This window comes from Oryctolagus cuniculus, chromosome 5, assembly GCF_051225735.1.
Source record: "Oryctolagus cuniculus isolate XC-2025 breed Fujian yellow rabbit chromosome 5, ASM5122573v1, whole genome shotgun sequence".
NCBI classification, from domain to species: Eukaryota; Metazoa; Chordata; class Mammalia; order Lagomorpha; family Leporidae; genus Oryctolagus; species Oryctolagus cuniculus.
In genome coordinates, this window is record NC_142871.1 from 81,785,658 (window position 1) to 81,807,598 (window position 21,941).

Sequence of the window (21,941 nt, forward strand, 5' to 3'; positions counted from 1 at the left end):
AACTCTGTATTGGTGGAGACTGTGTCATTGTTGATTATTTTTTATTGTATCAACAGTAGTTAGTGCAATGATTCACATTTTAGCATTTAATAAATATGTTTATTATATAAATAAACGAATCATTATTGGACATCTCCTATGGCTAAGTCCCAAAAAATATATATAAATTGTGCAATTCCTAGGGCATTTTATCTATTGCTGTTCAAATAATAGAACTGACACATTTCTCATGGAGTAATTTTTACTTATAAATCTGGGCCGCAAATACTTGCCATCGTTTTCTCCCTGGGGAGAAACTTACTAAGGAGCTAACACTCTAAAGAAGTGGTAGTATATAAACTTACTGATGAACTGAGATTACCTTAAATATTTCAAGGAATCAGGAAAATTTAGATGAATGGCCACAGTCTTAATGCAGATCTTATAAGTAAGCATTAGGAATAAATATGTGGCAATATAGCCAGTGAATATAGTATTAAATGAATTTCATTTGTTTTTTTGGCAGCAACATAGACTTTTAATTTGATTTCCCATGAACTTTTTAAACACCCCTCTTACAAGATAATAGAGGAAGGAGAAGAAAGGAAAGAATAATTTATAGCTGGCAAGTGCTACTGGTATATAGAGGGCAGAGGCCAAGGATGCTACTAAATAGCCTGTAGTGTAACAGACTGTCTCCCACAACAAAAAAGTATCCAACTCAAAATGTCAGCACCACTGACACAAAGGTCCCTCATCTTAATTGATCTTTATGACAGCCTTGTTATCAGAAGGTTATCAGAACAAGTTATGGTCACTTTACAGATGAAGAACTTAACTCTAATGCTATGAGTGGTTTTCCCAGAGTCACATATCCAGGACCCCAGCCCAGATCTTCTGACTCCAAATCACATCTACTTTCTGTTCTTTTGTTTAAGTTAGAAAAGATAATAAATTTCCCAGATAGGGTAATTCTTCCTTTATCTGAGTTGTTCACTTGGGGAGACCATGACATTGGTTTCTTATGGATTTAGGAAACCTTAATGCTGTTCTAATAAAGATATTAAGGGGAGAGTGTGTAGCCTAGCAATTAAGATGTCAGCTGGTAAGACACCCGCATCCTTCATTGGAGTACCTGGGCTTATACCCAGCTCCAGCCACTGGCTGACTCACAGCAGTATTTGTCAATGTAATAGTCTCCCTGGACATGTAGAAATTGACTTCTAATGCCTCAATGCTCCTATGGAGCAGATTGCACAACTTCTTAAACTTTGTCCACATTATTTCTCTCTCTGAATAAGTGTCAGCCAACTTTGATATGGTAACTTTCCCTTCCTCTACTGTCTCCTAATATTTCCCTACTTGAACTGTCCTACCTGCTCATTAAGAGTGAGCTAGAGCCAGCGCCGTGGCTCACTAGGCTAATCCTCTGCCTTGCGGCGCCGGCACACTGGGTTCTAGTCCCAGTCGGGGCGCCGGATTCTGTCCCGGTTGCCCCTCTTCCAGGCCAGCTCTCTGCTGTGGCCAGAGAGTGCAGTGGAGGATGGCCCAAGTACTTGGGCCCTGCACCCCATGGGAGACCAGGATAAGTACCTGGCTCCAGCCATCGGATCAGCGCAGTGCGCCGGCCACAGCACGCCGGCCACGGTGGCCATTGGAGGGTGAACCAACGGCAAAGGAAGACCTTTCTCTCTGTCTCTCTCTCTCTCTCACTGTCCACTCTGCCTGTCAAAAAATTAAAAAAAAAAAAAAAAGAGTGAGCTGGAGATTATCCTGGTCCATTATTACAAGGCAGGACACACAATTAAGGGCGTTTTACCAACATATTTAGCTGATACATTGGAATAGGCTTTAGAAAAAGAAAATCCAGTTTTTTAAGTGTTTTCTGTTAATACTTGAATTTAAAAGCATAATCCTGGAGCCAACATCATGGCATAGCCAATTAAGCCACCACCTGCAATGCTGGCATCCCAATTCATGACGAGCTGCTCCACTTCCCATGCAGCTTCCTGCTGGTGGCCTTGGAAAAGCAGGGGAGAGTGGTCCAAGTGTTTGGTCCCCTACTATCCATGTGGGAGAGCCCGATGAAGCCTCTGCCTCCTAGCTTCAGCTTAGCTCAGACCTAGCCCTTGTGGCCTTCTAGCGAGTGAACCAGCAGATGAAGATAACTTTGTCTTTTCCCTCTCTCTCTCTCTCTCTCTCTCTCTCCCTCCTCCTCACCCATCTCTCCCTCTCTTCCTGTAACTATGACTTCAAATAAATAAATATATTTAATAAAAATCCTTTAAAAAAAAGCATAATCCTTTCTCCTTTTCAGCCAGTGAATTATGATTTGTTGTCTTGTCATTTGAAGAAAGGGGACTGAATGAGAGATTATTAGATTGCTTTAAGTTTTTCTAGTAGTTTTTCTTCCAGTATTTATTAAGAGCAGTAAAAACACAGATCTTTATTTTCCTTTCTTTATTTTCCCCCATATTTTGTTTTTGTTACTCTCCAAGCTTCCACAAATCTGTTTCTTCCTGTACCTTCATCTCAAATACCCAAATGAAATGGGGATTATGATTGTGAAAATCTATAATACACTCTAATAATGGCAGTACATCTGGTACTAGAAGAACACCTGAATTTTGCATTCTTTTAAAAATCCAGATGTTAAAAATGAACAAGTAAATTGCTTAAAAGTTACAAAAAAAGAGGAGCAGACTTTTTCAGTCAAAAGCAGAGAGTAAATAGTTAACAAAGCAAATTTTGTTTTGTTTCTAGGATCAATAATCAAGGAAGATCAGCAGTGGTGCCCTGAGGTCCTTATGTGAATAGTTAGAGCACTTAAGGGAAATCAGCTAGGATTATAATGCAGTTTGAAATCCACTGGAAAAAAAACTTGTGCATATATATATACATATATATGTGAAACACCTGTAAAAGGTTTAATTGAAACATTCATCTTCTCTGCTTCCTCCCACTCTAATATAAAATTTGCTGTACTTCATGTGTACCAGTGAGATTGCTATTATAAAATGATAGGAATTCCCAAAATGTGTTTTCCAATAGTACGTTTTCTAAATACATCTTGCTAATTAGCTAAGTTGGAAAATGTAGACTATTTGTACTTAAACAATTTTTATTAATGTAACTGTATTACAGTTGACAATTCTGAATTTCTTTGTTCAGACTACATTATGCTGCTGAATTTTTCCCCCCTCCCACTCCTGGTCTGATAGGTAGAGACAGAGACATGTACACAGACAAATAGAGGGAGAGTTCCCATTTGCTGTTTCACTCCAAGATGCCCACAATAGCCAACACTGGGCCAGGCTAGGCCAAAGCTGGGAGCCAAGAATGCAATCCAAGTCTCCACGTGGACTCTACCTGTCAGGGTCTGCATTAGCAGGAAGCTGGAATTGGGAACCAGAGCCTAGTCATTTTGCTTTAGGACTGGCTTGTTAACCATTAAGCCAAACATCTGCCCCTTGATTTTTTTTTTTTGTTTAATTTTTTGACAGGCAGAGTGGACAGTGAGAGAGAGAAAGGTCTTCCTTTGCCGTTGGTTCACCCTCCAATGGCCACCACAGCCGGTGCGCTGTGGCCAGCGCACCGCGCTGATCCAATGGCTGGAGCCAGGTGCTTCTCCTGGTCTCCCATGGGGTGCAGGGCCCAAGTACTTGGGCCATCCTCCACTGCACCCTCTGGCCACAGCAGAGAGCTGGCCTGGAAGAGGGGCAACCGGGACAGAATCCGGCGCCCCGACTGGGACTAGAACCTGGTGTGCCGGCGCCGCAAGGCGGAGGATTAGCCTAGTGAGCCACAGCGCCGGCTGATTGCATTTTAAGCACTTGAAACTTTTCTCATCCATTCTGTAGATAAGCATCACATGAAAATGCTTTTTTGTATTATGTTATGTTCCTACCTTGCACAGATAATATTGCAGACAATTATAAACCTTACACTAGGGATACTGAGGCCCAAAGGAAGGTATAATAAGATATTTTTTGCCTGTTTCTGTCATGTATAAACACTTCAGTTTCAATAAAATTCCATATTTATAGTTAATTAAATAGGGAAATTAACTTTACAAATGAACATTTAAGAGGCTGTCTACTATATTGTTATCTACCAAGCATACTTTGTAAAATAAGAAGTCAAGTTCTAACCTAATAAAGATGGCTTATTAGAAAGAAAAGTAATACTTGCTTTCCTTTGATGGGGGAACAAAAACCCCACTTGTATGGCCTTTCTAAAGAAAAAGCCAGAATTTGTTTACATTAGTGAAGGAGTATGAAATTTGTGGCAGCTTAAGTAAGAGCACATATTTTTAAATTACAAATTAATTTTACCATGAAGCAGTAATTTAATGCCACAGTGTATAGTGCTATACACATTTTAAATCATATTTTACATAAGAGAACAGTGTCCCACAATTTCAACATTAAAAATTTAAGAATCTCAGAATTGTGAGCATTTTGGTTGAGATAGGACAAAAATACAGTTTTGATTTTTAAATGAAGAGAGTGTTCAGAAATTTGGGGATAAAAAAGCTATGAACTTATTTAATCCAATAGAAAAACAAAATAGCTGGGGGACCTGAGCCAGCAATTTCTGAATTCTGTGATAACTTTCAGATACTAGCTCAGAAAATCAGTTGTGTGTGCAGCTTTTTTGAAGAGATTTATTCTGTCTTTGAGACATTACTGTAAAAAGAACCATAATGACTTATATGCTGCTATTCTTAACCCTCTTTCTATTTTTTTTTCTTAAATAAGTGTAGGAGATGTAGACTAGGCTGGTCCTCTGATTAATTCCTTTTATTGCTTTCACTTAGGAGAATCATTCTAAAACATGTCATTTGTTTTCTATCACAAGTCATGAAAGTTCCAGAATTTATTAGAGAAATATTCAGGGCATCGTAAGCAGGTTTCACATTTCTTCATCAGTTACTTGTTTACATCCTGTTGCTCTTGTTTCTACTTTTTTTGTTTGCCATGTGTAATATAGGTATGCACATTCCAAAAGACCATAAAAAATGTAAAATAAGATTCTAAATTAGAATTCAGTTGCGCAAAATTCACAATCCAAATTTACCGAGAACACACCCAGTCATTTTCATTTGCAGTAATATGAGATTGATTTTTTTACATTCATGTATCTAAATCATGATTCTAAACTTAATATTGGAGCAACAAGTATTCGTTGATTGCAGTCTTTTTTTGGCCTTGTCTGAACTGTCTGCCAGATGGTTTCTGCCATGGTTGTGCCAATTAAAATGCATTGCCTAATATTGCTTGCTTTGACTCATGCTTGGAGATGTCTCATTTTGTGGCATTCGCTGTCAGCTCTTTTTCACCCTGTTTCCTTAAAAGTTTTTACTTCCCTTTTCTCCTACCCTCTACCTCGTCTTGAGTTCATTTTTGTTGTTATTGCAATGATGATGTAATGGTTTATAGACACTTGTGCAGGGTGGTTCCTCAGGTTCACAGATGTTGCTAATCTGAAAAGAGAATTCCAGACACTTTTACAAGCCCATCTCATCTATGCTAATTTTAGAATGAGTGTGTTGAATGAAATGTCCCTAAAATTACTCATTAGTCATGGTGATTGGGGGGTCCTTTTTGTCCTTGGGAAACTGTAGTTAAAAAGTGTTCACAAAAGCATTGTGGTGTGTTTGATTCAGTAAGTGTGCAGTTTGTTCTTTTAGTCTTTAATGTTACTTAGTCTTTTAAGTTTTTGGAATAAAATGAAATTTTAGAAAATGTGAATTCAGGGGAGCCGGCACTGTGGCTCACTAGGTTAAAATCCTCCACCTGCACTGCCGGCATCCCATATGGGTGCCGGGTTCTAGTCCCGACTGCTCCTCTTCCAGTCCAGCTCTCTGCTGTAGCCCGGGAGGGCAGTGGAGGATGGCCCAAGTGCTTGGGTGCCTGTACCCTCATGGGAGACCAGGAGGAAGCACCTGGCTCCTGGCTTCAGATTGGTGCAGCGCCATCCATAGCGGCCATTTGGAGAGTGAAACAACGGAAGGAAGACCTTTCTCTCTGTCTCTCTCACTGTCTATAACTCTACCTGTCAAATAAAATAAAAAAAATGTGAATTCAGATTATGCAAAGAATCTAAAAGATAGCCTATAATGGAAAAAAGGGATGATAACCTAGACTTAAGTGTGTGATTGTAAATTTTTTTGTTTACTACACTTACGATGCATTAAAAATTATTATTCTCTTAAGCCCTTTTAGTTGATTGCACAATAATATTGGAGTCACATGGATTATCATTTTAAATTACATTGCTGATTGGTTTAAAATAAGATTATATATGTGTGTGTGTGTGTGGGCACACACATGTTGAGGATTATGGAAATCTAAAATTTTAAGAATTATTCTGTCAGCTAATTGGGCCACAACTAGTGCATGTTCTCAGTGCTGCCAACTAGTTGAGAAATTACATAATATAGCTAACAGTAAGCTAAAAGAATTTTGAGTATTGTATCAGCTGTTACTCGGAGTATTTTGGCGTTTCCTTTAGACAGCTGATCTCTCATCTTAGAAGACACTATATAAACAACCCTACTCCCAAATAAATGTGCTGAATGAAGCTACTGCTTAAGTCATTCCATTTTATTGAAGACTTACATTTGTAGCATTCTTTCATAAATGACTTTTTATTGAGTTATTATTAGCATAAAAGTCCCTAAAGCAGGGCTAACACAATAGCCCATTTCAACAGGCTATAATTGAGAGAATGAGAGTCTTTCCAGGAGGAAATTAAGGAGTTGTTATTCACAAATGATAAATTAGTAGGTTCTGTAAAGGCTATTGGGGTTAAGTAAGTGTGACTTGGTGTAATGAGTTTAAGCCTAAGCATCCTTTTATGTCTTGAAAAAGGTGCTGCTGCCAGTTGAAGTCAGTTGTGTCTTACAACCAGCTAGCTGTCTTGCTGTAAAAACTAACGTAAGGCTCCTGAAATAGATGCCGTCATCAGCCCCAGCCCCCAAGCATTCATCTATTTAAACACATGACAGAAGATGGTAGAAGAGAGTTCAGCAGCTATTCATGTGGTAGGAGTGGTTATTGTATTAGGACATACTCCATCGTAGACCAGCAACTTTTGAGTTAAAACATTGCAGCTGTTTCTCTTCCTTTCCTTACTTCCTTCCTTTCTCTCTCTGTCTCTCTCTCAACAATCTTACTTGTTCTTTTTCTCACAAACATTTTGTATAGATCCAAGGAACAACAATTTCCAACTTCCTTCTGTAGCAATTACCAAACCTTTACTATCTGTTTCAATAGATTTCAATGCTTTGCTTTTTTTATTTCTCAAAAGGCAACGGACAGCCAAGACGTAGATCCATTCAAGACTTGACTGTTACTGGAACAGAACCTGGTCAGGTAAGACTTAACATTCAGTTTCCTGTCTTTGAAGAATTATGATAAACAGAAATTGAGAATTTGCTTTAATGTATTCTGCAAAATCAGATTTATAATTTGACCTAAAGTTTTGATACAGAAATTCATTGGCACAAAACTTAAATACTTAGGGAAAAATAGCATAAATGTTATTATTAATTTAATTTGAAGGCTAATTTCTGAAGGCAATTTAAATTGCATGGGAAAGAAATTGTTTAGCAGTGCTGTATATATGTTATATGATTTTTATGTGTATCTTCATAAGTAAATATTCAACTTTGTAATTAAACTATTTGTCATTATCATTATCCTCTAAAGGGAATCAATATTATTGTTTGCTTTTTACTAGTGGGGTAAATACTTCCCCACCCCTCTGTCACATACAGAGTTGGCATACCTATAGACCTTCTTTCATCTTTTAATTTGAGCATACCTGCTAGATTTACATTTTTATGAAGTGTCCTTAAGGAAATACTTACTAGGTAGGTAAATAAACGCTAGAATGGCTTTTACCCCAGTTGCTAAGGTTTTATTCTTGATATTTCTAATGCTCTTCTAAACTCCCTGGTCTCTTTATTACTGTTTTTTTATAGATGATACAGAATATAGTATTCTGTAAGCCATTACTGACTAATACATAGTTTTAACCAACCAGGTATTTAAAAGTAGTCTAGTCATTGTGTTGTGTTTGTTCTGAGATTAATATGCAATTTAGGTAACTTAGATCATATTCTGTAAAATGAATTAGGACTCATTATTAGGTATAGTGTTGTCATTTTCAGCATACTTTTGAAATAATAAAATTGTATCATGTCCATATTCATGTTAAGTTTTAACATTATGTTATTTGATTTAATTATCATAATCTATGTTAGTGCTTTTCATCCTAGAAAGGTGTTTCATTTCACTTTATAGAGTAAGTTTTGAGGACTCCTTGTAGTTATTAATAAAAATTTGAGAGTGCTTTATAGCCACCAACTTAACTAGCAACAATCACTTGATAAAAGTGACAAATATCTTTCATCTTTATGTGTATCTGGAAATATTTCTGTTTCATAACTCTAAGCTATACACACATACATAAAATATGTATAGTAATTTGTTATGTATTTTGTGATATTAATGAATCTAAATTTTGATTTCCCTTGTTTAATAGAAGTTTTTGTGAAGCCCCAGAACATTTGCCTCCAGTTTCCTATTTTCTCTCCCTCAAATACTTAAAGGTTTTAGTAAACCCATTTAGTAACTGTTTGACATCTGGTATTTGCTTTGATTCCTTAGAGGCTTAATGAGCTCAGCCCTCTAAACTCTGTTTACTATTGCCATTGACATTCCAGCTATGAGAACCGCTAGCCAAGTGTTCTCCCTTTGACTAGGAATGAGAAGCTCCCCTTAAGACATGTCAGGTGCAGCTGCCAGTGCGAGCGCTTTTCTCTAGACTCTAGAAAGGCATTGCTATAATTCAGGACTGATCTTCCCCTATCAAGCCTTCCTTATTTCCTCACAAGTTCTGTTTAACTTGGAACTAGGATTATTATTCCTTTCATTGCCAGTACTTTCAAATAGTTAAACACAGGATCTGAGATAGGCTGTGGTTATGGGACGATTGTTAGTATGATTTTTCCTAGACTACTGCAAAAGGTTGGGGTGACAGAGTTTGATATGACAGTAAGACGTGTTCTAAAACAGTTGAAATGTAACCATTGAAGAGCCAATTTTCCTTTTTTTTTTTTTTTTTTTTAATTTGAAAGGCAGAGTTAACAGAGACAGAGAGATTTTCTATCTGCTGATTCACTTCCCAAATGGCCACACCAGCTAGAGCTCAGCCAGGCTGGAACTCCAGTCCAGTCTCCCACATGGGTGCAGGGGCCTAACCACTTGGGCCATCCTCCAGTGCTTTCCCAGCCATAGTAGCAAGGAGCTGGATGGGGAAGTGGAGCAGCCAGAACTTGAACTGTCACTCACATGGGATGCCAACATTGCTTACTGCAGCTTAACCCACTGTGCCACAGTGCCAGCCCCAGCCCGTCTATAAAATTGATCCACTTATTAAGGCATTATAACCTTAAAATACCTAATGTCCAGTTGGGGATGAGAATGGCAAAAAATAATCCAGGTGTACTGTGAAAACATTGCCCCTTGAAATGTTTATGTTAAATGACACTTTAAAAAATTGTTTTTAGATTTATCGGGAAACAAATTTAATTGCTGCTAGAACCACAATCATTATCATATATCATGGTTACAAAATCAGTAGTCTTACACATTTTCAGATGGTTTTTATATGAATAAAGAAAGGAGCTGTGAGAGTGTAAGGTTGGTAGCTTAAGGTGGAGGTGACAAATGAATGGGGAAGGGGCTGGCATTGTGGAGCAGAGTTAAGATGCCGCCTTCAATGCCAGCATCCCACATGTAACCTGGCTTCCCTGCTTCCAATCCAGCTCCCTGCCAATGTACTTGGGAGAGCACCCAAACATGTCCCGAGCACTTGGGCCCTTGCCACTCACGTAAGAGACCCAGATGGAGTTCCACTTTGTAGCTTCAGCCCAGCCCAGCCCCAGCGATTGCAGCCATTTGAGGAGTGAATCAGTGGATGGGAGATCTCTCTCCCTTTCTGTCTCTAACCTACCTTTCTCTCTCTCTCTCTCTCTCTCTCTGCCTCCCAAAAAACAATATGGATGAGGGAAGTGAGATACCCTGGAATGTTGTCAAGGAAAGCCAAATTAGGAGTGACTCTTGACTATCCCCAGCATGGATCTACTAATCTTAGGAAAACCTGTAGGCAGGATGACAAGGCTCAGGACTTTGAAGTGATACAGCCTTCCTGTATTGGAAGGATGGCCTAATCAGAATGACAGTGTGTTGGTTATTCATGCTTTCCACCAACTTCCTGAAAGGCCCAAAACTGGGGTAAAAGCTTCTGATGATCTTTTAAAGCAGCATGCTGATTTCCCAGGACTCTTCATAATTATTCTCAAAGGAATGATACTCCTGGCCCATGTGTTCTTTAGGGTTTCCTCAAGGATAAAGCTAATCCTTGGGGCCAGTGCTGGGGCGTAGTGGGCTAAGCCTCTACCTGCTGCACCTGCATCCCATATGGGGCGCCTGTTCGTGTCCTAGCTGTTCATCTTCCAATGCAGCTCTCTACTTTGACCTGGGAAAGCAGTAGAAGATGGTGCAAGTGTTTGGGCCCCTGCATCCATGTGGGTGACCTGGAAGAAGCTCCTGACTCCTGGCTTCAGATTAGCCCAGCTCTGGCCATTGTAGTCATCTGAGGAGTGAACCAGTGGATGGAAGACCTCCCTCCCTTCCTCCCTCCCCACCTCCCCCTCCCTCCTTCCCTCCCTCCCTCTCTCTCTCTCTCTACCTCTCAAATAAATGAATAAATCTTGGGAAGAAAAAAAAAAGTAAAGCTAATCCACCTGGCAGGACAGCACTCACAATACAACTGAAGACCTCCATATCAAACCTCTCTTGAGGGCCTCCTTGCAGAAGGCATCATCTGGGTTTGATTCCCAGTCCTGGCTCTTGATTCCAGCTTCTTGATAATGCAGGCCCTGAGAGGGAGTAGTGGTAGCTTAAGTAATTAGATTCCTGCCACCTACGTGGGAGACCTGGATCAAGTTCCCAGCTCAGTTCTGGAGGCTGGAAGTCTTGAGATCAGGACACCAGCACAGTCAGGTTCTGCTGAAGACCCTCTTTCCAGATTGCAGACAGCTGAGACAGCTGATTTCTCATTGTACGAGGGGCTGCTTCAGTCAGCCGAAGAGATGCAGACAGGCCGAAGACACACAGCAGCATAGAGGCCATCAACTTTGACATTGCCAACAGAGAAAGAGCTCTCATAGTTAGGAAATTCAACCAGTATCTGGCTTTGTCGGGGTTCCACTTCTGCTTCAGATCCAGTTTTTTCAAGTCATTTAGTTCGGGACCCTGAAAGCAGCTAAGACTGAAAAATCCTGGATCCCATTGTGGCTGTTCTGTCTGTAGGTCTGTTTGCTGGATTTCCCTTCACTGCGCACCCCACATTTAAGTTACTTACCCGTGACACTATTATCAATTTCAACTTCATGCCGGGCCACAGGATTCCTTAAAACATCACAGTCCCAGTCACTTGTCCCAATTCCATGAATTTGCCACACTACAGAGAAAGGAACAGAACAAAGTTCTTGCCAAAGACTTTCAAGGCAGAGACAATGTAGCCAGGAATTCCGTGCAGCACTAAGGGGCCTGCACAGCAGGTATTAGCATGTCTATCCTTGCAACACACCAGAGTTGGCATTTAGAAAGGGTTTGAGGACTGACACCTTCCTTCTCTTCACTCTCCCTCTTCCCTGCAATGTGTGAGCACGAGGAACCATGCAAGGAAGAGACTGAATCCAGGCCGTGCATATGGAAGAGTGGGCTGAATTCCACACAGACCAGATGAATGCATCCATACTCTCCATCCTAAATCAAATCTTTTCAATTACTCTGGAAGGTATTCATGATTTGAGAAAGAAAGGTGTTCACCACATGGATTTCTAAAAATGGAAGGCGTAGTTCTCTCTCAAGTCTGGTTAAACAGTGATGAAACAGATGCTCAGAGTTTTTTTGTTATGTCTTACTTGGGTTTGATTTTTTTCCCAACCATGGAAGGGTTTTTTGTTGTTGTTCTTTTGTTTGTTGGTTTGGTTTGGTGTGGTTTGGTTTTTTGAGATTTATTTATTTATGTGAAAGGCAGTTACAGAGAGACAGAGGCAGAGAGAGCGAGGTCTTCCATCCGCTGATTCACTCCCCAAATGGCCACAACAGCCTGATCGGGGCCAATCTGGAGCTTCTTCCAGATCTCCCACGCAGGTGCAGGGGCCCAAGAACTTGAGCCATTTTGTGCTGCTTTCCCAGGCACATTAGAGAGCTGGATCAAAAGTAGAGCAACCAGGACACAAACTGGCACCCATATGGGATAACAGCATTGCAGGTGGCAGCTTTACCTGCTATGCCACAGCGCTGGCCCCTCAACCATGGAAGGTGATACAGAGCATGAAGAGAAAAAAAGGCCAGCACCGCGCCTTACTAGGCTAATCCTCCGCCTTGTGGCGCCGGCACACCAGGTTCTAGTCCCGGTCAGGGCACCAGATTCTGTCCCAGTTGCCCCTCTTCCAGGCCAGCTCTCTGCTGTGGCCAGGGAGTGCAGTGGAGGATGGCCCAAGTCCTTGGGCCCTGCACCCCATGGGAGACCAGGATAAGCACCTGGCTCCTGGCTCCTGCCATCGGATCAGCGCGGTGCGCCGGCCGCAGCGCACCGGCCGCAGTGGCCATTGGTGAACCAACGGCAAAGGAAGACCTTTCTCTCTGTCTCTCTCTCACTGTCCACTCTGCCTGTCAAAAAAATTTAAAAAAAAAGAAAGAAAGAAAATACATGGTCCAGTGCAATCATCAGCGGCAGAGAGAGAGCTTAACTTTACATCTCAACTGACCAGAGTATGTTTCATGATTTGAGATATAATCTCAATAAAATCTCTTAATTTCCATCTATAAACTAAAATCAGTTGTTTTTATACTGCCATTTCCATTGAGAGGAAGAGTGAATAAAGCAAGCTTCATAATTAAAAGTAATGATGGAAGAATACATGTGAACAAGTGTATCCTCAATGTCCTGTAACTCAGTTCTAAATATGGCTTTTTATTCAGGAAATTTATTAAGCACTTAAAATGGACTTAACGTCCTAGAGGCTTTTTTTTTTTTTTTTTTTTTTTGGACAGATAAGAGTTAGTGAGAAAGAGATAGAGAGAAAGGTCTTCCTTCCGTTGTTTCACCCCCCAAATGGCTACTACGGCCAGAGCTACACCACTCCAAAGCCAGGAGCTAGGTGCTTCTTCCTGGTCTCCCATGTGGGTGCAGGCACCCAAGCACTTGGGCCATCCTCCACTGCCCTCCTGGGCCACAGCAGAGAGCTGGACTGGAAGAGGAGCAGCCGGGACTAGAACCCGGCGCCCATTTGGGATGCCGGTGGTGCAGGTGGAGAATTAACCTAGTGAGCCATGGCAACGGCCCCCTAGAGGCTTTTAAGAAGGAAAAAAGCAGCATCTGACATCCACAAACTGAACTGGCACTGAGGCCTCAGTATTGTCAGACTCTGGCCTATCATAGCTAGGCTATGTTATTGTCCTGCTGTACATAAACAGTCTCCCAGAACACCTATATTAGACAAGGATTTTTTTTCCTAAGACACATTAAAATGAAACAGAAAAAGACCATTTTATAATGTTGTCTAAACACAGAAGAAAACATGGTCACTATGCCTCCTTTAAAACACCAACCATTGCCCTCTCCCAGCTAAAATGACTGACTACTCCTTAACCAATTGTAAGCTTTACCCTCATTCTGTTCTGCTGTCCTCCAATAGAATTGCCACTGCTGCCCAAAGCAGCCAGTTTAGAATAGCCTAGAATAAACCCCTCCTTCATTACAGCTTTCCCCAAATCACTCAACTCCAACCTAAATTCTATAGTAGTTTTTTTTTTAATGATTCATTTATTTATTTGAAAGGTAGAGATAGAGAGGGAAAAAAAGAGAGAGATCTTCCATCTACTGGTTCAGTCCCCAGATGGCTACAATGACCAGGACTGGGCCAGGCTGAAGCCCAGAGCCAGGAGCTTCCTCTGGGTCTCCCACATGGGTGCAGGCGCCCATGCACTTGGGCCATCCTCCACTGCCTTCCCAGGCACATTGGCAGGGAGCTGGATCAGAAGTGGAGCAGCTGGGCATCAAACTGGTGCCCATGAGGGACGCCAGCACTGCAAAAGGAGGCTTAACCTTCCACACCACAGCACCGGGACACAGCTGGGACACTGCATGGTCCCCTAGGGAAGCATTCTTCTTTGCTGAACCAAGTAATACCCAACTCCACTGCAGGTATATCCTGTATAGTGGTCTTTGGCTGTGAGCCACTGATAATACCAATGAAGCCTGTTCCCCAAAGGGCTAATTTGAGCAGATTATTACATTTATTTGGGATTTTTTTTCCCAGCGATTGCACAATTACATACTAATAGCTACCATTTGTTGTACACTAACTTTTTGCTAAGCAGGCCCTTAATATTCATTCTCTAAATCTCATTTATTTGTTTGAGAGTCAGAGAAAGAAACAGAGCTTCCATTTGCTAGTTCACACCCTGTATCCCGGCTGTAGTTGGGACTCAAGCCTGGCCTCCCACGTAGGTGTTAGAAACCCAGTCACTTAAAGCATTACCACTACCTCCCAGGGTCTGCATTAACAGGAAGCTGGACTCAGAAGCTGGGGCTAGGTATCAACCCCAGGTACACCAGTAAGGGACACTGGTTTCTTCACCAGCATCCTAACCACTAGACCAAACACCTGCCCCCATTATTTAAATATTAACCCCTTAAAGGGGCTGCTTTGTATTTGTTTGCAGTTTGCTAAACTAAATTCTCCATGACAATCCTGTTTTGCAGATAAAACTCGATGTAATGTATGCTGAAATAATCCTAGCAAAGTTTAAGTATTTTGACTTGTGATAGCCTACATATATCATCATTTATTATTTAAATATTTTTCCCTGGGGGCTGGTGTTACAGGGTAGCTTGTTAAGCCACCACTGCGACACTAGCATTCCATATGAGCTCTTGTTCAAGTCTGGGCTGCTCCACTTCCAATCAACAGCTCCCTATTAACACACCTGGGGAAACAGTGGAAGATGACCCAAGTGTTTGGGCCCCTGCCACCCACTTGAGAGACCATGGTGGTGTTCCAGGTGCCTGTTGCAGCCATTTGGGGAGTGAACCAGCAAATGGAAGATCTCTTTCTGTGTCTCTTTCCCTCTCTCACTCTGCTTCTCACATAAATATTTTCAGTGGTCATGAGTTCATCATTCAGCAAAGCTAACCTATAATTAATAATGATGTTTATTATGATAACAGATTTCTACAGATAACTACACAAATTTATTTTTTATATATCAGAGTGAGCCTTTCCATGTTATCCTAAATTGTACTCTCAGGTGTGCCTGCATGAACCCCTTCCCCCCTTTTAGAATTGTATCCAATATAAACTTGCACTGAGGATTTCTCTTGGAGATCTGCAGTTAGTAGAAACCACAATCGCAAGGTGATGATGCGATTGTGCATTGGGCTGGACACATGCCACATTTCAGTTTTAGGAGGACATTAGGATCTACCTTTATTCATCAAATATGTGACTTTGGGCAAATTCCTTATTTCCCTTAGCTTCACCAGCCTTATTGGGAAATGGTAAATACCAGGCCTTGGGGTTCTTATCATGTATGAGAGTGCCAGATGCACGCAAGATCCTAATCTATGTGTGTGCCTGTCTCTCCATAATGTGCCTCCCAGGGCTCTTGGAACCATTTCCTGGCTCTCACAATAGTGAGAAATGAAGTAATAGCACTTGGGAAAACAGTAAAATCCACTGGCATTCTGTCCTTTGTACACATACAGTAAGAAAAACTTGTGGCCAGGTTCTGAAAAGTATTTGCCTTAAAAATCTTTTATCTCACATATTAAGAGATGTATTACTATAAATTGTTATTTATTTTTTGTTTTGTTAATTTAAACCTATTCGAGAAATTGAGAGACAAACAGAGCTCCCATTTGCAATTGCACTTTCCAAATGCCCACAACAGCCAGAACTGGACTGAGTAAAAGTCAGGAGCGAGGAACTCAATCCAGGTCTCCCACATAGGTGCCAGGGACCCACCTACTTGAGCCATCATCGGCTGACTCCAGAGTTTACATTGGCAGGAAGCTGAACTCTGGTGCTGGAGCTAAGAATTGAACCCAGACACTCCAATATGTGACACAGTTGTCTTAACCAGCATCTTAACCACTAGGTCAAACAGCTACCTCTTTTTATTTATTTAAGGGATATGATTCGTAATGCTGCTCAATCTAAACCTCCTTTACTATAAATTTTTCTGTCAGAAACATAATAGTTCTGCATAATTATTGGCTCACAGTATACCTTTTTACTGGATAATTTAAAGACCGTATAAGATAAAGTGCAATTCTAGAATTTCCATGTTAAGAACTATAGTTGAACCTGAATTAGATTGCACCTGTATCTTTTCAAAGAATTTTTTCCATATACCTTGTTACCAATAGATTATTTGAATTATTTGTGACTAACGTAATGAAAAAATACCCTTATAAATCCACATTACCAACTTATATTTTTAAAATATTATTAAAATATTAATTCAGCTAGAATATCATATAAATCAGCATTTAGCCTCTGTCTTATTCATGTATAATTGTAGCAACTAAGATTTCTGAGGGTTTTAAATAGCTTTTAAATGTCAGTCTAAATAGTAGCACTGAGCATTAGTTCTTGACTTAAGAAAATATTTTCCCAGTGTTTCAGGTGAGACATAAAAAGCTAAGCTTTATTTTTGTCTGTAAAATAACTCCCAATTCCTTTTTATAAATAGCAGGATAAAGTTCTGGGCAAAGGCCAGTTCTGGTTCATGTCTACGGATGGTAATTTGCCCCTGTGGTTTCAATTTGGTTTCATATTATTTTGCTGTCTTACCTTGCTGTGTGGCATTTCTGTACTTTCATAACCACTTTCCTACCCAATTCTGTGAAAATTTTCCTAAATGTGTTAAACTTTGGATTTGGAGGGTAGAATAAAGTAATTGTAAATGTCTCAAAAGAAGGAGCAACCTAAAGGAGTTAATAGTTGGAGAGCATTTTTGACCATTATAATTTTACCAGTGATTTTAAAAAAAAAACTTTGCTACTATAAAACAAGATTTCTTCTAGAGTTAGTTACAAGCAGTAATGTAACTTTAGCTGGAAACTGTTTTAAATTGTCAAATGTTACCTTATTTATGCTCTGTGTTTTTCAGACATTGAAAAATACAGTTATAGGGTATTTCAAAATATTTCTTTAGTTTTTTCATACAAACATGTCAGCCTATTTTGTTATTCATTGAGATACACATTCCTTGATGTATAAAGACTTATTTAGTTAACTTATGGATGTAAATTTAACTCATATCTTTTCTCAAAGTTTTAAAAACCAGTTTTGAAACTTGAACTAAAACTATTTACCTTATTTCTTAGTTTCATAAAGCTGTAGGAAAGTACAGGTAGAATGAGCATGCACATGGAGTACCAAGAGTTTTTCTTTTTTTTTTTTTTTTTTTTTTTACAGGCAGAGTGGACAGTGAGAGAGAGAGAGAGAGAAAGGTCTTCCTTTGCCGTTGGTTCACCCTCCAATGGCCACCGCGGCCAGCGCGCTGCGGCCGGCGCACCGCGCTGATCCAATGGCAGGAGCCAGGTACTTATCCTGGTCTCCCATGGGGTGCAGGGCCCAAGGACTTGGGCCATCCTCCACTGCACTCCCTGGCCACAGCAGAGAGCTGACCTGGAAGAGGGGCAACTGGGACAGAATCCAGTGCCCTGACCGAGACTAGAACCCGGTGTGCCGGCGCCGCAAGGCGGAGGATTAGCCTAGTGAGCTGTGGTGCCAGCCTGAGTTTCTTGGAAAGTAGTAAGTGAAAAGGAATAAATACATAGCCAAGAATTCTCTTGAGAATGATTTAAATTTAAGGAGTACTATGATTCATATTAGGTCCAAATAGGCTGACTCATTTTAATATTGCAAGTGTTCAGGGACCTTCTTTTAATATATTAAACTCATTATTTTGAAAACCTTAAATCTTTTTTCATTTCTAATAATTAGTTCTGATTCTTTCATGTCACAAACTGATATTTTTCCTCTTAAGGTGTTAAATCATTAATGTAAAATTACATTGACTTTGAAACCCCACAGTCTGCCATCACTTTGAGGAAAAATTGCTCTTGATTTACAGTAGAAATTATGACTATGAGAAATCAGTGTACTTAAGTCATCAAGACATGCTTTTAATCAAAGAAGATTAAACTCAGGAATAATTTTATATCTGTACCTACCTTACCAATGATAACAGTATTATAAGAGTTACACATTTCCATACTGGTTCTCTTTGATGTGTCTTCTTATTCTTCTTACATACTAGTGGTAAATAAGCATAAACACTAACCTTCTTCAGTGCCAACGGTTTGTGTTGTCATTTTAGTCAGTGAGTATGTATTATATGGTTATTGTATATTCAGCATTTGTCCTAGGTCTTGGGGATATACAGTGCACACCGTTTTTGTTCTTAAGAGATTATAGTACTTTTGAGGAATTAAAAACTGAAAATAACAAAACATTTCAGGTTCAAATTTATGTTTATGTAAAAACTAACTATAAACATAGCTGAAATTCAAATAAGGAAAATCTCTTTGTAATAAGGATTAGTATACTGAACATACTTTAATAAAAGAACTATGCTTTTGAACTAGGAAAGGAATTGATAGGTACTACAAGCCTACTCATATATTCCCATCTTGCGTTTACAACCACTTAACTATTCAGCATTTAATGAGCATTTTTATTGGGTTAACATACTTACTATACATCATTTCATTACATTTTTACAACCTGATGAGGTAGGTAATACTGTCCTTATTTTACTCTTGAGTCTCAGAGGTTGAATAACTAGAGCTGCACAACTTAAGGCAGAGCAGAAACTCGTACTGGAGTGACTGGTCTCCAAGGCCTGCCTTTTTGCTTTTTACTACACCTTCTCAACCACATGTCATAAATGAGAAACCTAAAGCTAAAGAGGATGAATTACTTATACAAGTTCACAGGGCCATAAATGACAGAACTGAAATTTAAGCCCAGGTCTCCAAAGTATTAGCTGACCCATATGAAATTACTATTTGACATACAAAATTGGCAGTTTAATATGTGTCTGTTTCATACATTCTCCGAACACTACACCTACTATACTTGAATGAAGAGTCAAGAGTATTTTGGAAAGAAAGAAGGACGTAAGGAAATGAAATAGGAGAGAATATGGATGGGTAAGATAAACCTAGAAGGAAGCTCATGAATACCAGAGTGAAAATTTCAGAACTGATCCACTAATAAGTAAATGAACATTTTGCATTTGGTATACTACCAGTCACTCCTTGTTGTCCTCAAACACAGGTCTTTTGCAAAGAACTGGCATAAATGACCACATAATATTGAAAGAAATCTAAGCCAGGCCTTTCAGGATGGGGAGGTATTAGCAAGGAGGAGAGAAAAACAGAATGAGCATTGTGATAGACCAAGTGGCAAGAATGAAGCAGATTTCAAACACTGATCTGACACAATTAAAAATTGTTTATGGCATAGGAAAACTTTCTCAAATTTAAGCCATTTCAGTAGGTACACAAGATGAAAATAGTATTTTATGTCTTTCTTCAAAATTATTTTGTGATTTTTACCTCTGAAATTGTAATTGAGGTCCCTTTGGGTATTTACAATACCTACTATCATGGGTTTACAAAGCTTAAGATCACCAAATTTTAGCACTGTATAAGACACTAAAAGTCAACCTCTGAGCCCTGCCCGTACTGCTACCCATGTCCAGATAGAGAACACTAGAATTGCTGAAGTGACCAAAGGCAGATGTTACAGCATAGTTAAAACTCCACATCTACTGGGTACTTTCTCTCTTCTGTTGCCTTTCATTTTACTTGATACAGTCTTGAATTTGAGAGTTTCTGTGCTTACATATTGAAACTGTAATAAAATTCTTCATGAATTTAGTTTTTAATATATACATTTTGCTTCCATGGGTTTTTTTTTTTTTTTTGAGCCTATTTGATATTCAGTAACACTTGAAGAAAAAAAGAGTGCTTTTTAAAAAATAGTATGCAAAATGGGCTTTGTGGACACATATGTGTCATACTGCAGTTCATGGGCCAAGTGCTGACTTCTCCATGCTTCTGGGAGGCAGCGGATGATGGCCCAAGTACTTGAGTCCCTGGCTCCTCTGTAGGAAACCCAGATGGAGTTCCTGGCTCCTGACTTTCCCCTGGCCAACTCCTGGTTATTGTGAACATTTGGGAAATGAACCATCATCAGGTGGAAGATCTCTCCATGTTTCTCCCTCTCTTCTCTGTCACTCTGCCTTTCAAATAAATAAATCTTTTTTAAAGCATATGTAATCCATTTTATATATTCTTTGAGAATTTTTAATATTTGGAATATTAATATGTAAGCAAGAATGTGTATATAATTTCTAAGTTAAGAAATCTGATAAGAAACTACCACCCCAACTTAAGAAATGGACTATTAACAATCCTAGTGAGGGTCCCTATGTGTTCTTTTGTCGGGCTAAGAAGTTACCTCTTTTAAATGAAATTTATTTTTGTTATGTGTATTTTTTATGAATGGGTGTTAAATTTGTTTCAGATGTTTTATGCATCTATTGAGGTTTTCTCCCCTCATCTATTGTGATGAATTTCTTTAATAGAATTCCTGATGTCAGGTTTGTGACCTTTCTATTTGTTAGATAAACTCAACTTTTTTAATGGTTTTTACTGCTTTTATATTTCAGATTCAGTGTGACTTTTTCATCTATTTTCATGAGGTTGGCTAGTAATTTTTCTCTCATACTGTTCTTGTGTGATTAACAGGGTTTTCTGCCTTCATAACATGAGCCAGGAATTATTTTTTCTATTTCCTAGAATGGCTTCTCCCCCCTTTTTTTAAAGTCTTATTTGAAAGGCAGAGTGACAGAGAGAGGGAGAGACAGAGAGAAAGAGATGTTCCATCCACTAGTTCACTCCCCAAATGGCATTTTGATGCCAAGGCAGAGCCAGGAACCCAGAACTCTTACCTGGATCTGCCACGTAGGTGACAGACAGTTCAAGTATTTGTACCATCCCCTGCTTCCTTCCCAGGCATATTAACAGAGAGCTGGATCAGAAGCAGAATAGCTGGGACTTGAACCAGCACCTGATACTTGGCTGCCAGCTATTGGGGCTACCAGCATCACAGGCAGCAGTTTAACCTGCTGCGCCACAACACAGCCCCTCTTTAACACTGTAAAAGACTTTTTCTTGAATGTTTGATGATACTTGCCTATGAAACCCCCTGAGTTTGATGTTTCCTATAATGTATGGAAGTTTTGACTATTTATGTATTGTTTGGAATGTGTCTATTTTACTTAAAAAAGTTTTTTTAAGATTTATTTATTTGAAAGAGTTAGAGATAGAGGAGAGGCAGAGAGAGAGAGTTCTTCCATCCTCTGGTTCACTCCCCAGTTGGCTGCAACAGCTGGAGCTGCGCCAATCCAAAGCCAGGAGCCAGGAGCTTCCTCTGGGTCTCCCACACAGGTGCAAGGGCCCAAGGGTTTGGGCCATCCTCTACTGCATTCCCAGGCCATAGCAGAGAGCTGGATCAGAAGTGGAGCAGCCAGGTCTCATATGGGTCTCATCTGCACTCGGATGCAGGCACTTCAGGCCAGGGCATTAATCCGCTGCGCCACAGCACCAGCCCCTAAAAAAATTTTTTAACTTACTAGGTACTATTTTTCATTTGAGGAAGCTTGTATCTTGGTTCTTTTCCTAACTATGTAAGTTGGATCCCTTGCCTCATATGATTTATATAATATAGAAATTTTTTTTAACCTTTCCTGGATTTGCTTCATAGTTTTGTATATGGTCAATTTTCA

At 39.8% G+C, this 21,941-nt stretch overlaps 1 protein-coding gene across 7 annotated transcripts in view; it reads left to right on the plus strand.

The window, feature by feature from the left end:
• MAP3K7 (mitogen-activated protein kinase kinase kinase 7) overlaps positions 1–21,941 on the plus strand; it is an 80,896-nt gene that overhangs the window by 44,608 nt on the left and 14,347 nt on the right. For all 7 annotated transcript variants that reach the window (XR_517954.5, XR_011388616.2, XR_016233851.1 and 4 more), the window contains one exon: positions 7,294–7,358. Coding sequence is in view for 4 of the 7 variants with exons in the window: in XM_002714584.6 (XP_002714630.3) it covers positions 7,294–7,358 (65 nt within the window). In the remaining 3 variants the exon portion in view is untranslated. The remainder of the gene's footprint in view (positions 1–7,293; positions 7,359–21,941) is intronic.